This window comes from Lycium ferocissimum, unplaced genomic scaffold (genome assembly GCF_029784015.1).
Source record: "Lycium ferocissimum isolate CSIRO_LF1 unplaced genomic scaffold, AGI_CSIRO_Lferr_CH_V1 ctg4649, whole genome shotgun sequence".
Classification (NCBI taxonomy): domain Eukaryota; kingdom Viridiplantae; phylum Streptophyta; class Magnoliopsida; order Solanales; family Solanaceae; genus Lycium; species Lycium ferocissimum.
Window position 1 is genome coordinate 1 of NW_026725725.1, and position 14,377 is coordinate 14,377.

The window sequence follows — 14,377 nt, forward strand, 5'->3', positions numbered from 1 at the left end:
TAAAGTATTTAGCTCGTCGATAAATTTAGAAACCCGAGTAAATTAAATAAAGCAGGGACAAAATTGGGTGTCAACAAAACCAACCCGACATTACATGTATTCAATTTTAAAAATATTTTATACATAAAAAAATTTATTTGTAATGTAACTTATAAATATTTCTTAAAATTTTTTCATAGTTTTTTGTTTTTTATCATAGTAATCCAAGCTTGAGCTTAGAATTTTGAATGTCAATAAGTTTTGTATCCTATAGATGTTATTAACTCAAATAAAGTCCAAATCAAAACCAACTCAACACTAATGCTAACAAAAGAAATTCAATTTTACCACTAGGAATGACAGTAATGTTGGGTATCTATTATTTAGTTTTGCATCATTGGTATAGAGAGTGAAAATACATAACTTGATTTTTTTTTCTTTGTCATGTAATTAATACTTATTGGCCATACTTATTTTAGCATGACTGTCACGACCCAAACCGATGAGTCGTGACGAGTGCCTGACCTCTAGCGACCAAACACCCACATCTCACATCTGAACTTTATTGAACATTGAGGGCCCATAAGTGACTCAAACTGATCTCATAAATGAGGGTGACATCATAAACTCTGTACATACATATACATCTTCGAAGGAACGGAGCAAGGCGGCTAGGCGCTATCTTGTACATAAAGAATAGAAAGCGACAAGACTACATCATCCGACTAATACATACAAGTTGTCTCTGGAGACCTCTCGGAATAAAGTCGTAGAAAGGACGGGACGGGGCCCGTCGTATGCATATGCATATACGTCTCAAAAGGTGGCATACCAAAAGCGACCGCGCTTTTCGGATCAAATGGAGCACACCGACCAGCGCTGGACATAGAGGTCTCGAGGCCGGACACACCTGTCGGTCTACAGACACACGGACATGGTAACGGCCCGACGACGGGGAGTCAGTACGGATAATGTACTGAGTATGTAAGGCATAAGAACAACATGTATATATATAAGAATCATGAATAAAATCTGAACTCATAAGCTGAAATGACTATCTGCATGTATTTGTATGAACTAGTATCTGTATGTATCTGCATAAATCTGTATAACTGACAATGTCTCTGTGGGCGCATAATATGCAAGCTCTCAATGATAATTATGCTAATGTATATATATTTAGGTCATAGTGATGAGGAACGTTCAGCCCGATCCATATCCCATATAATAATGCCGAGAAACGTACAACCTGATCCATATATCATATAATAATGCCGAGGAACGTACGGCCCGATCCATATATCATATAATAATGCCGAGGAACGTACGGCTCGATCCATATATTATCATCAAGGTGCACCAGCTGATCAGGTGGTAATGCGTATATAACGCCTATCCCTTTCCCCCATACTCCATATACATATGGTACACACGTATATAACGCCTTCTGGTCATGGGTCAATATGCATATTTATATGAATGCAATGCATAACTGAAACGTGTACATAGAATGCTCAGAGTGACATAAAGCCTCATTACCTTCGATGGACAACCTTTGAATTAACATCGTCATCATAAGAAATCTCAAGACCCATGAATAGAAGGAACAATCATACGGGGTATAGGAACATCAAAGACTGAAGCACTCCTAGTGCTTCTAAGAGTAGAGTAATATGGAAGCTTACTTGCTAGTTGGCTCATATCATAGGATCACGCCAAAGAAAGAAAGGGGTAGCCTTAAACATACCTTGAAGTATATCCAATCATCCCACTTCTACTTCTCGAACTTGTAAGTCTTGAGGGGTCTAAGATTCCAAGAATAACTTCAACTCCAACTTCCTAAGCTCCACAACTTTGAAGAAACCCTAGGAACAACCTTCTTCTTCACAAGCTCGTATTTACGGGGTTCGGATCTTACTAAATCTCCACTATTATGATAGGAAATATTGGGAGTAAATATACTAGGGTTTTCTCTGACTTGGAAGACGATTTAAAATGAGAAATAAAGTCGTGGAATCATATATTTATACTTGGAACTAAAAAGTTCCAGCGGTGCGGTTCGACGAGTGGGTCGACGATCCGTCGACGTGTCGACGACCTGCGCCTACAGATTCAAGGCTGCGGAAACATAACGACGCCGCACAATGACAGTTCGTCGACGATGACTGGTGTCTGCAGATTTCCCTGAATCAGTTCAGGTTGCGTCGATTCGATTCGTTCAACTTCTAATCCTGTAAATTACCAGGAATACTTGCTGGTACCTTTGTACACGGGGTAAGACACTTTCTATCTCCAAAACTCAGGCTCGGGTCTCAATTCAAAAGGCATACCCGACTAGGAAACCATAGGTTCTCCTACGACGAAAACGAGAGGCGTAACAATGACTTAGTATTTTTAGATTATGATCATTTTCTTTATGGCTTATTAATTAGCAATATTTATTTTAATCGATTTTATTATCACTCATCTCACATTTTGTGTTATTTTCTTAAGAAACACCTTGATTATATAGTTGTATCTTACTAGGACTAAAGAAATATTTGAAGTAAAAGTTATATGTTTTGTATGAAGGCTTTTTCGGAAAAAAAACCCAGAAAAATCCGAGAAAATCGAATAACCGGAGATTGGAAAATCCGAATTTTATTGGTTTGATTTAGTGTATAAATTTAAAAACCCGATGCAATTAGTTTGATTTGGTATTTACAAAATCCAAACCAACCTCATCCATATACACCCCTAATTAGCAGAATGCCCTTCAAATGCATTGGTCTTTAATTTTTGCCCCCAAATTGGTGGTCTTTATTTTTTGTCCCTTTCGCCTAATAGGCTAATACCATGAGTTTTGAGGTTCGAACCCCGGCTCAGTTAAAAAAAAAAAAATCGCAAGGCAGAGTTTTGTAGCAAAGTTAAGCATTAAGGCAGAGTTTTGCCTTCAGGTATAAGGAGACAGAGTTTTGGCATGCCTGAAGGCAAAGCTCTCCTTTGAAGCAAAGTTTCAAGCTCTAAAGGTAGCTATGCAAATCTCTGCCTTGCATACTCTACCTTGCGATATTTTTTTAAATTTTTGACTGAACGGAAATTCAAACCTGAAATTAAAAAGTTTTAATAAAGAGTAAAAATTAAAGACCACCAATTTAATGGGCAAAAATTAAATTAAAGACCCCAGAATAAGGGCATTCCTGTGAATTGCTCATCAGCAAAATGAGGTGAATGTCCAGTTGGTGAAGCTTAACAAGAGATAGAGACAGTTACAAACCCGTCACTTTAACGGATTGCCCGTGACTAGTTTCCCTTTCGCTTTCTTTTTTTCACTCCGTATTCTTTACCGCGACTGTATCTATCCATAAATTTCTAGTCATACTAGTTGTACACTGTTACTCAATATTAATGGAAAGTTAAAGATGCCCACTGTATGAAGCAATCATTTGTGTTTGTTACTTCTTAAAAGGAAATCTGAGTGCTGTTTAATAAATGACAACTATAGAAACCACAACATAAGTCTCGAACTAGATCTGATGCAATTTGCTTTGAACACAAAATTAATTTTTCTATTTAATATCTATTTATTTTGAGAAAACTGACTTTTTAAGAAAATTATGAGTTAAATTTGATCACAATTTTCCTTTTTTGTAACTGTGGTATACGGGTCAATACCCCACAAAAGGTAAAGGTAAGGTTTGTTACATCGTATTTTTGTCAAATCTCACTTGTGAGATTACATTGAATACGTTGTTGTTGTTGTTGGTATACGGGCATATTTTAATTAATTTTATGGAATATCAGCTATGTCCCAACAACATATGTATTGGGTAATCTATTGACCCAGAATTGAGTAGATAAAAAGAAATTATTATACCTTCACAAATTTCACGCCTTAGTCGGGAGTATTTCGGAAACAATTTCTCTACTTTCACGAGGTGGGATAAGGTCTGCGTATCTTTATCCTCCCCAGACGAATACACTAAGTATGTTGTTCTTTGTTACCTTCACAAATTTCAGTTTGGATAATTTAAAAAGCAACTATAATAATAATAATAATCAAATTTCAGTTTTGAAAAATAATTTATCCTACTAACAATTTTTTTCTGAAAAAATAATTATTGTTAATGTTTGTTTTGGCTAGCTACTTTTAGTGTAAAAAAAAAAAAAAAAAAAAAAACCTGATTAACTGTATGGGTATATGTCACAGAGTACTGTAGACCTGTAGCTGTATACAGAAATAAATTCCAATTAATATTCTAAAATGAAATATACTATACTCTCTCTCTCTCTCTACTAGTATACTTCTCTTCTCTGTGGCTTTGGATTCTTCTAGCAGATCGTGCCTGCCAGCTTTTCATTAGAATGCCTACTACCTCCCCCTCTCCCCACCCAACCACCTAATCTCTTTTTCACTATATAGATTTATATTCCTTATTTTTTTTTATAAAATAAAATACTCCCAAAATATTATAAAGGGCAATTTAGTGTAAATAAAAATAGGAAAGTTCTGACAAAGCCTTTCTTGTTCGCAAGCTAAAAAACTTGGGTTTTTGTGACTGACTGACTGGTAATTAAAACTCCGACGCCGTTAAAGATGAGGTTACTGCCGGTAGTCATCGGCATTTTGCTTTGTTGTTCTGTCATTGCCGACACAGATCCAAATGACGGTAAGATATCATTTCTCGTTTAGCCATTTATTATCTGTATCTCTTTGTGTATGTGTTTACTGATCAGTTAGTTGATGGATATTTGGAAAGTTAATGACTGCAAAATCTAGCTAAGACTCAACTCAGTAACTGTCACAAATTAAAGTCGTTATTTTCTTTACCTGAATATATGGGTGAAACTGAAAAGTTTCTTTTTTTATCAAGGCATTAATCAAGCTCTCTTGGATTCTTAAGTTATCGTGTATGCATTTGGTCTTGTCGGTGGACTTTTACTATTATCCAATCTTCCGTTAATGGTCACTCAACTAATAGTTATTATCTCAGAAAGTCATTATCTTTTGTTAAAGAAATTTGGAATCAAGAAGAATGGTGATAAGACCATATGAGAACTCAACCCTTTATTCTGGGAACTGACATATTGAAACTGTGTCGGACGTATTTGATGGATTTCACTATTTTCGGCCAAGCATTGCTCGACAAGTTTTTTTTTTTTTTTTTTCCTTCTTCTTTTTGCTGGCTGGAAGGGACAGGGTAGTAGGGGTGGGCCGCCAAAAAAACAAGTGAGATTCAAATTGATCAAGGACTATATAACTTAAAAGACTGTTCTCCAGATAATGATAAACAAATAGATTCACGGTTTAATCGACGCACTTGTTGTGTTTCACCATGTTTATTGATGTCTGGTAGATACACCGCTCACTAACAGTTTGTCGGACGTTTGATTTCACTTCGAGCTATTGTTAATCAAAATATACAATTTCTTTTGGGCATTGTAAGAATGTGTTGACAGGTAAATATGCCTAATTGGATTTCAGTCTAATTTTTTTCTGGCGGTACTTTGATTTTCAGCTGCTGCTCTGAGAGTTATGTATAGCAGCCTAAATTCACCTGGGCAGCTAACAAAATGGACTGCCAATGGCGGTGATCCTTGTGCAGAGAACTGGAAAGGCATTACTTGCTCGGGCAATAGAGTTACTGAAATGTGAGTTTCTGCCTTCCTTATTGTTATAAGTAGTTATTTTTGATGTTTTCCTTCTTTATCTTCTTCAGCATGTTGTTTCAACTCTCAGAATTGTTGACTTGGTGATTTCTGATGCTTGCTTCCTTTTTCATTCTCCTTCAGCAAGTTATCAGGTCTTGGACTCTCTGGTTCACTGGGCTACCAATTAGCGAGTCTAACATCTGTGACTAATTTGTAAGATGAATGGCCTTCAATAATGTCCTCATAGATGTCTTTTCGATTTATATTAAATTCTTACACACGTTTAATCTTTGGGGATTTGCAGTGATATAAGCAATAACAATTTGGGAAACCAGTTGCCATATCAGCTTCCTCCAAATGTGCAAAGACTGTATGTCTCATAATTTGTATATTCTTGTCATTCCAGACTCTATTTTTCCTGTTATCTTTCTTAAACCTTGCCTTGCAATGCAGAAACCTTGCTAGTAATGGTTTTAATGGTGGCCTTCCGTATTCCATTTCACAGATGACTTCCCTCCGATACTTGTATGTAAAATCATTGAATTTGATTGCAATTTGCTCTCCAGCAGTAAGCTTTTGTTTAAGGTTAAGCTTTTCAATGACTCTCTGCAATATTTGTATCTGGCTGTAGAGATGTCAGTCATAATCAAATTCAAGGACAAGTGACTGCCGCATTCGACTCTCTGTCTTCTCTCAACACATTGTAAGGCCTATCTTCCTCTCATGCCATTTCTTGAGTGTTATAATATTACCAAGTCGTGGTCTCATACGAGGTGTCGTAGGTATAACATGCCACTCTTAGCTCATTAATATACACTTATTTTTCTTCCATTTGAGTTGTTGCTTTGGGAAAGAAAGTCAATATCATGAAACAGTATCTGATCCTTGTTCTGACTGTAGAATTATTTGGTTGTCCCAATTAAGTTAACTAAGTAGCTGCATATATTTTGAGATATTCTTAGGCCAAGTCTTAAAAACCTCAAAATGACTAGCTAATCATTCTTTGTCGCATAGTTTTTCATTGATTAATCTTTATGCTCCAGGGATTTTTCATTCAATGCTATGACGGGTGACCTTCCTCAAAGCTTCAAGGCACTGACTAGTATGCACAAAATGTGAGATAATAATTTTCTGCTTCGTCCTTGTAGACAATTGGTTGAGTCCTTCAATGTTGAAGTTTACATATTGAATCATGCAGGTATTTGCAAAACAACCAGTTCACAGGAACTATTGATGTCTTAGCCAATCTTCCTCTTGATGACTTGTGAGTTTTTAGTCTATGCTTCTTCGTAGATATTATCATTGATATTTTATCTTATTTATAGAGTCTCGATTTAAAGCATGGTCGAAAGTCATGCGTGTTCCTTTATGCTTTAGGAATGTTGAGAACAACCGTTTTACTGGCTGGGTTCCTACTCAGTTGCAAGGGATCGCGAAGTAAGTATCTTATGCTAGCGTGATTGGTTTTGTTCTTGAAATTTATTTCGAAAGTGCTTTCTGAATTATTCAGAGTTTGTGACACTCTTGTAACAGATCAAATGGTAATTCATGGAACTCAGGACCTGCACCCCCTCCTCCACCTGGCACACCCCCGGCAAGCAGGCGGCACCACAATTCAGGAGGCAAGAATAGCCCTTCTGGTGGTGGAGGCAATGGTGATGGTGGTGGTAAATCGGGGATAGGGGGTGGAGCCATTGCAGGCATAGTAATATCTATTCTAGTTGTTGGGGCAATTGTAGCATTCTTTGTTATCAAGAAGAGATCGAGACGGTCATCAACAGACGTCGAAAAACATGATAATCAGCCATTTGCTCCTCTTGCTTCACAGGAAGTACAAGGTACTTCTTTTCATAATTGCTTGGTTTTGTGAGTTAAGATTTTTATTAGACCGTGTCATCGTCTCTGTGATTGTTATTTAGTTATGGAACATAACAATCAATCGTAGTATCATTGACCTCATTCATGTATCTGTCTAGAAAAGGTGTAAGATAGACTTGCTGCATCAAAAGAAAATGTTCTGAAGTGAATTTGGAGAATCAACCTTAACCTGTGTGCTGAATCACTGCGTGTTAGCGTTCATAACTTTTAAGTGATGTTTAACTAAGATCAAAACTTTGCCAGCAACTATCGTTGATATAGAAGAAAAGAACTAAGGAAGGAACAGAATTTACCATTGAAATATAAAACTGCACAGATGTGCCAGGTCCTATCTTCCAATGAAACAAAAGTTCTTACATGCTGAAAAGTTCCAAGAACTAAATTGTAGAAATTCGAACTGATGTTTAGACCATTTGAAGCTGACAGTGGGATCAAAAGAAAACTTCATCTTTATGGTCTCTTCCAGTGGATCTGGTCATATGCCTGTTTCGAAGATTTATAGTCAGCTCACCTTGATGGTTTGTCTTCGTATGACACTAAAACTCTTCAGAAATCTAATTGACCTTTATACAACTACTATTGCTTCAAAAAGCAATTTTCAGTGAAGTGAAGAATCATCTTCATGTGCATAGCTGGAAAATTGTTTCTCCATTCTAACCCATTTTGTGCTTACAACCATATTCATCTCTTTGCAAATTCTAATTCTTTGCTTTGCTCAACTTAATCAGTCGGTTGTTCATAGTTATGCCTTTTAAGCCTCATCTCACTTCCCTGTCTCATTAATCTGAACCTGATTGTGCATTTGCCTATTTGTAACACTTAAGAGTCTGGTTCTTGCTTTTCTGTCTGGATTTTCTGTTCATTGTCCATTTTTGGCTGCAGAGTTGAAAACTAATCAAGCTTCCGCTGCGCCAAGTGTGAAAGCATTTGAAGCTCCTGCAGTAGTAAACCTAAGACCTCCACCTATTGAACGTCACAAGTCATTTGATGAAGATGACATAGCAGCAAAACCAATTGTCCCACCCAAGAAAGTTAATACAGCTAAAATAAATGCTAGACAATATTCAATCGCAGACCTACAGATGGCGACTGATAGCTTCAGTGTTGATAACCTTATTGGTGAGGGATCATTTGGGCGTGTTTATCGGGCTCAGTTCGATGATGGAAAGGTTTTGATTTCTCTCTTATGACTGACTAACTACCTATGAAAAGAAAATGTTTCTAACTGAATATGGATTTCATATCATGAATTTATTATGTGCTGCTATAAGCAATATAGTTAAAATGACAGATAAATGTTTGATAAGAAAAATTACCTATCTAAAGAAAATGAAAGAAGAAAAGTTTGATAATAAAACATTCATTTAGTTGAACAATTATGTCTGTTAAAAACTTTCGGTTTGAAGCTACTATCATCTATTCCCGTATAACTGAACCATCCTCGTAAGTTCCTTTCTAATTTTTGAAACGCCACAGGTTCTTGCTGTCAAGAAAATCAACTCTTCTGCACTCCAGAATCCTGAAGATTTTCTCGATATTGTTTCTGAGATATCCCGGTTGCACCATCCAAATGTAACTGAGCTGGTTGGATATTGTTCAGAGCATGGGCAGCACCTTCTGGTTTATGAATTCCACAAAAATGGTTCTCTGCATGAGTTCCTGCATCTGTCAGATGAGGAAAGCAAGCCACTTACATGGAATAGCCGAGTTAAGATTGCACTAGGCACAGCAAGAGCATTAGAGTGAGTTTTCATGATCTACAAAAATATTTGATGTCATTTTATAATGTTCATGGAGCTCATAACAAGTTGTCATATTTTCCTCGTACCATTGGTTGAAATGCTAGTCTCTATCATATATCTTCTGCTATGTGACTGTAGTCAACAATTATGAAGTTTCTTTTCGGTGAAGGGGGGAGAGAATAAAATGAAAGCTCTTGGAGTAGTATTTTCTTTCTGAAGTTGGAGGTAAAGAGTACATGTTTTGATAACCAGTACGAAGCACATTGTAATTAGAACATAGCTATTGATCTCTTGGATTTAAGTCAGGCGTAGTGCTTTATTATGAAGGCCACTGTATTGTTTATACTTCTTAAACATTGTTAGTATAATAAAAACATGTCTCTTAAACATTGATGATCAGTAACGTGCAAGAATATGATTCATTATCTGAATATTAAAAAAAAAGAACGTATGTTGCAAGCCATTGTTTAGCCACCGTGTTTAATATGCTGATCTTTCTATCTTCTTTTTGTCAATTTTCTTGACTAGCTAAAATAAGCATCCTTTGCAGGTATCTGCATGAAGTTTGTTCACCGTCTTTGGTTCACAATAATATCAAATCTGCAAATATTTTACTTGATGCAGAACTCAATCCTCATCTATCAGACTCTGGATTGGCAAGTCTTATTGCTGATGCAGATCAGGTAACTTGGGCTCCTTGCTTTAGGATTCCTTGCCAAGTGTCTTTTGTTGGATGTTGCAATATCTTCTAATGGAAGAATGTGGATTCTGATAGACTAATTCACATGCATAACGGTACTCATGGCTCATGCACATGCTATATGCCTGTACTTACATCTTCTTTGCCTATTCATCTGTCCTTGTAGAAAAGAAACCAGAATTTTTATCCAGATCTTGAATATAAGTTATCCACGGTAAAATCTCTATAGAAGAAATACTCTTTACCATGAACTATCAAATATCAAAATAGGAATATGTTTACCATGTTAGAAATAAGATTGACTCATAAGCTGAGAAGTATCCACGCAGGTGTCTTCTCTCCGCCTCTCTCCTTTTCAGTTGGTATAGATTTTCATCATAAAGCCAGTCTCCTGACATCTTCATGTGACTATCGAACTCTTCTCGCAGACATTGGATCATAATACAGGATCTGGATATGGTGCACCCGAGGTTGCTATGTCTGGGCAGTTCACCATAAAGAGTGATGTGTACAGCTTTGGAGTGGTTATGTTGGAACTTCTTACCGGACGAAAACCTTTTGATAGGTAATGAGGATTTGATGGCATGTAATTTTTTAAGATATTTTCTGAACTTTTCTAATGATATGTTTGTTCTTTTAATGCAGCGCAAGAACAAGATCTGAACAATCTTTAGTTAGATGGGCAACACCTCAGCTGCACGATATTGATGCCCTGGCTAAGATGGTTGATCCAGCACTCGAGGGTCTCTATCCTGTTAAATCTCTATCACGCTTTGCTGATGTAATAGCTCTCTGTGTCCAGGTAATATTTCGAACCGGAAGTGACTAGCTTCAAAAATCTGCTATTATTAGTTTGCATTAATCTAGTTCCTTCAATCAGTCAACACTATCTCAATGGACCTTTTTTTTTTGTGGCAGCCTGAGCCCGAGTTCAGGCCACCTATGTCAGAAGTGGTTGAAGCATTAGTTCGGCTAGTGCAACGAGCAAACATGAGCAAGAGGACAGTCGGTGCAAGGGGTGAAACAGATGCTCAGGACTATGAGCCATAGTTTCCATGCGACGAGCACTCAACATGTTGCCTATTCTAACACACGCGGAGGTGTCCTTTTTCTATTTTTTGCTATTATCAGAAATGACGGTTGATCCTGTTGTTTTGCAGACTTGGAGTTCCTTGTACCAATACGAAATGCTATAATCTGTTCATAGTGCATAATTTATTTTCAGTTCTCTCTTTATCAGAATTGCTTCCTCCTAATTTGTTCATACTGCGGGATTAAAGAAATAATATTATTTCATACTTTCATGATCACTTCAGAAACTTTCTGATATCTTATCACGGACATGCTGCCTCCGTTAGTAGCTGTAATCAGTATGTATTGGTTATTTGTTGATCAAGAAATGCATTACCGGGAAGAAGGGTTGCTCATATGTTAAGCACCCTTCACCTCCAACCCGAAGGTTGTGGGTTTGAGTCACCAAGGGAGCAAAAAGTGGAGGGGTAAAAAAATAATAATCAAGAAATGCTTTACTTATTTGCCTGCCGCAGCAGTTTTATCAACCCCTCCCCAGAAACGGAGGACAAACGAGTGTGCTCCAACAATTATATTTTTCTTTCACTTTCTTAGTTGACATGACATCGCTATTGCCTGCTTGACATAATGGAACAATAATTTTGCCCATACCTTCCTCACCAACTAACTGCTTGTGATCTTGATACTTGTAAGTCAATTCATCATGCCTAGCATGGCCCCACTTGCAGACTTGCATTAATGTTTCTTGTAGCGAAGCTTATGAGATCTCAAGAAAAGTTTGGCATTTTTTTTTTTGCACGGATCCCTTCAAAGGCGCTGATCTCTATCTCTTTTTTTTTACTCTATTAGAATTCTACAAAAGTTAGGCCTCTTCGAATAGGCCTAATTTTGCCATTAAATTCTGTCTTGCGGTTTTTTTTTTTTATTGAGCTGGGATTCGAATCGCATCCTTAGGATATTTTAGGCGAAGAGCAAAAATTAAAGACCACCCCCGAATCATTTTTTTGCACGGATTGCCCTTCGTTTGGGGTGGTCTTTAAATTTTGCCACTCAAATTTGTGGTCTTTAAATTTTGCCCTTCATATTTGTGGTCTTTAAATTTTACCCTTTGCTTGGAAAGATGAGCGAATACACGAAATTCGGGTTCGAACCCCGCTCAAGCATAAAATAAAAAAATAATTTCGCAAGGCAGACTAGGGGAGTGTATCTTGGATCAAAGATACAATATTTAAGAAAAAGTTAAAGTAATGCCGGATCTGACCGCATAACTAAAAATCCGCCTTTTTTTTAAAGAAATCGCATAAAGCGCGCGACTTTTAGTTAAACATAACTAAAAGTCTGCCGGAGGTAAGCATATAAAATTTAAACTTTGCCTTATAAGGCAAACTTTTTTTTTTGGTTGAAAGCCTATTTTATTCCATAAAAAACTTGTAAAGACAAAGTTCAAGCGACCTTCAACCGGCATACATGGTAAAATTCCTACTCACTAACTTGTATAAGTCAAACTAGGAGCAACTATTACATTAAAAAAAAACGTACCAGCTTTAATCAACTACACTTAGCTAGGGATAGCAATTCATATGTGCAAAGCTCTCTGCCATTTGAAGTTGTTCCGCCTTGGATGTGAATATGTTGTGCAATCTCTCTGCAGAGTCTATCGGAAGAACCGAGTATTTTGAAATCCGAGTAGGTTCCTTTCTCTCCAAACCAATGCCACTAGCATACCAAAAATGCAAAGCAAGTAATGGGCAAATGGTTCGATTTGTGTCTAGCAATGTGTGAGATCCATGTGATTTCATCTTTGCCAGCCCCTATTCTTCTAGTGTACCCTGACCATACCAACAATCTGCACCACAATCCTTTTGTGATGGAGCATTCAAAATAAAGATGGGAAAATATTTCTTGGAGTCTGCCTACGAAGATGGGAAAATATTTCTAAAGTCTATCAACGGATTTTAATCTACCTTGTATTGCCAACCAAAAGTGTGAATTTGTATACGGGATGGACATTTGGTTGTAGCATAATACTTTTCCATGTAACTTTGGTATATATGCTTGAAAAAAATACATATATATGCTTCAAGGCAAAGTTTGCCCATAAGGCATAAGTATGCCCCCCATCGGCATAAGTTTGGTAAATCCTTAACAAGTTTATGCCGATGGGGGCATATTTTTAATGGGCAAACTTTTATGCGGATCCGCATAAACTTATGAAGGAATTATCAAAGTTATGCCGGAAGGCATACTTATGTCAAATCGCCCATAAGGCATAAGTATGCCGGTCCGCATAACTTTGCTAATTCCTTCACAATCGTATCTTGCCGATGGGCAGCATATTTAAATTTAAACTTTGCCTTGCGAATTTTTTTTTAAAATTTTGATTTTGGGGTTCGAACCTGAAACCTATGGGATTTAGCGAAGGGCAAAATTTAAAGATTTCAAATATGAAGGGCAAAATTTAAAGACCACCCCAAAAGAAGGGCAATTCTGCGAATTGCCCCCCCGAATAAGCACAATCGTGCAAATTGCCCCTAAATACACTGAATGGGCCCGTTAACCGGCCCAAAATCCATGAATGGGGCCATGTATTGCTCAGAGCTAGCTCCCACAGTTTTGATTTGCTTCGGGCAATTTGCAGGATTGCCCTTCGCTGGAGGTGGTCTTTAATTTTTACCCCTCAAAATGGTGATCTTTAAATTCTGCCCTTCAGGCAGAATTTCAGCTTGTGCAAATTCTGCGGTAGAAATTTTACCTGTGCCCATGCAAACTCTGCCTTAAGACCCAAATAGACAAAATTTGCATGGCAGATTTGCAAAATTCTGCCTTGCGATTTTTTTTTTTTTTTTTAATTAAACCGGGATTCGAACTCACAACCTCAGGGTGTTAGGCGAGGGGAAATACTTAAAGACCACCAATTTGAAGGGCAAAAATTAAATACCACCCCAAATGAAGGGCAATCCACGCAAAAAAAAGATTTGAATTCATACCGTGAAAATTCCAAGAACTACCAAGTGTTTAATAAATTAGAGCTTCATGCACAAGTCAGACATATCTACTTGCACGGTTGTTAAGTTGATCCTTCGTGATTTATAAACACTTGTAGTTGGATTTCAGATACTCTTACCCTACAGGTGTAAGCTACGAACAATATCTCCCTACATTTTACATCAATCACCTAAATATGTATAGGATTACCCCTAGTATAAGAATCACTCAGAAATTCAGTCACCTTCATACTTATGCTAGATTTCCATTATACCAAATGTTTAATCCTTCATGTAAAAAGTTCTAGTGTTGATTCCAAAATACACCACAGTTGAGTCGCACTACAAGGATGTCTAGTGTAACTTGTTTTAAAAAATAAAAAAAATCACAGCACATATGACACCAGGAAGCATGTGTAGAACAAAAAATC

General features: G+C 37.1%; 1 protein-coding gene across 1 annotated transcript; it reads left to right on the forward strand.

Moving 5' to 3' along the window:
- The first annotated feature begins 4,420 nt into the window (after window positions 1–4,420).
- On the forward strand, window positions 4,421–11,240 carry LOC132044493 (protein STRUBBELIG-RECEPTOR FAMILY 6-like). The gene is made up of 16 exons (XM_059434986.1): window positions 4,421–4,628; window positions 5,478–5,610; window positions 5,752–5,823; window positions 5,915–5,980; window positions 6,064–6,135; window positions 6,242–6,313; window positions 6,654–6,725; window positions 6,809–6,874; window positions 6,988–7,047; window positions 7,144–7,448; window positions 8,371–8,657; window positions 8,965–9,230; window positions 9,781–9,913; window positions 10,359–10,495; window positions 10,576–10,732; window positions 10,849–11,240. Exons 1-16 carry the CDS (start codon window positions 4,556–4,558, stop codon window positions 10,978–10,980), a joined length of 2,103 nt encoding a protein of 700 aa, XP_059290969.1. The 5' UTR covers window positions 4,421–4,555; the 3' UTR covers window positions 10,981–11,240.
- The last annotated feature ends 3,137 nt before the right edge of the window (window positions 11,241–14,377 follow it).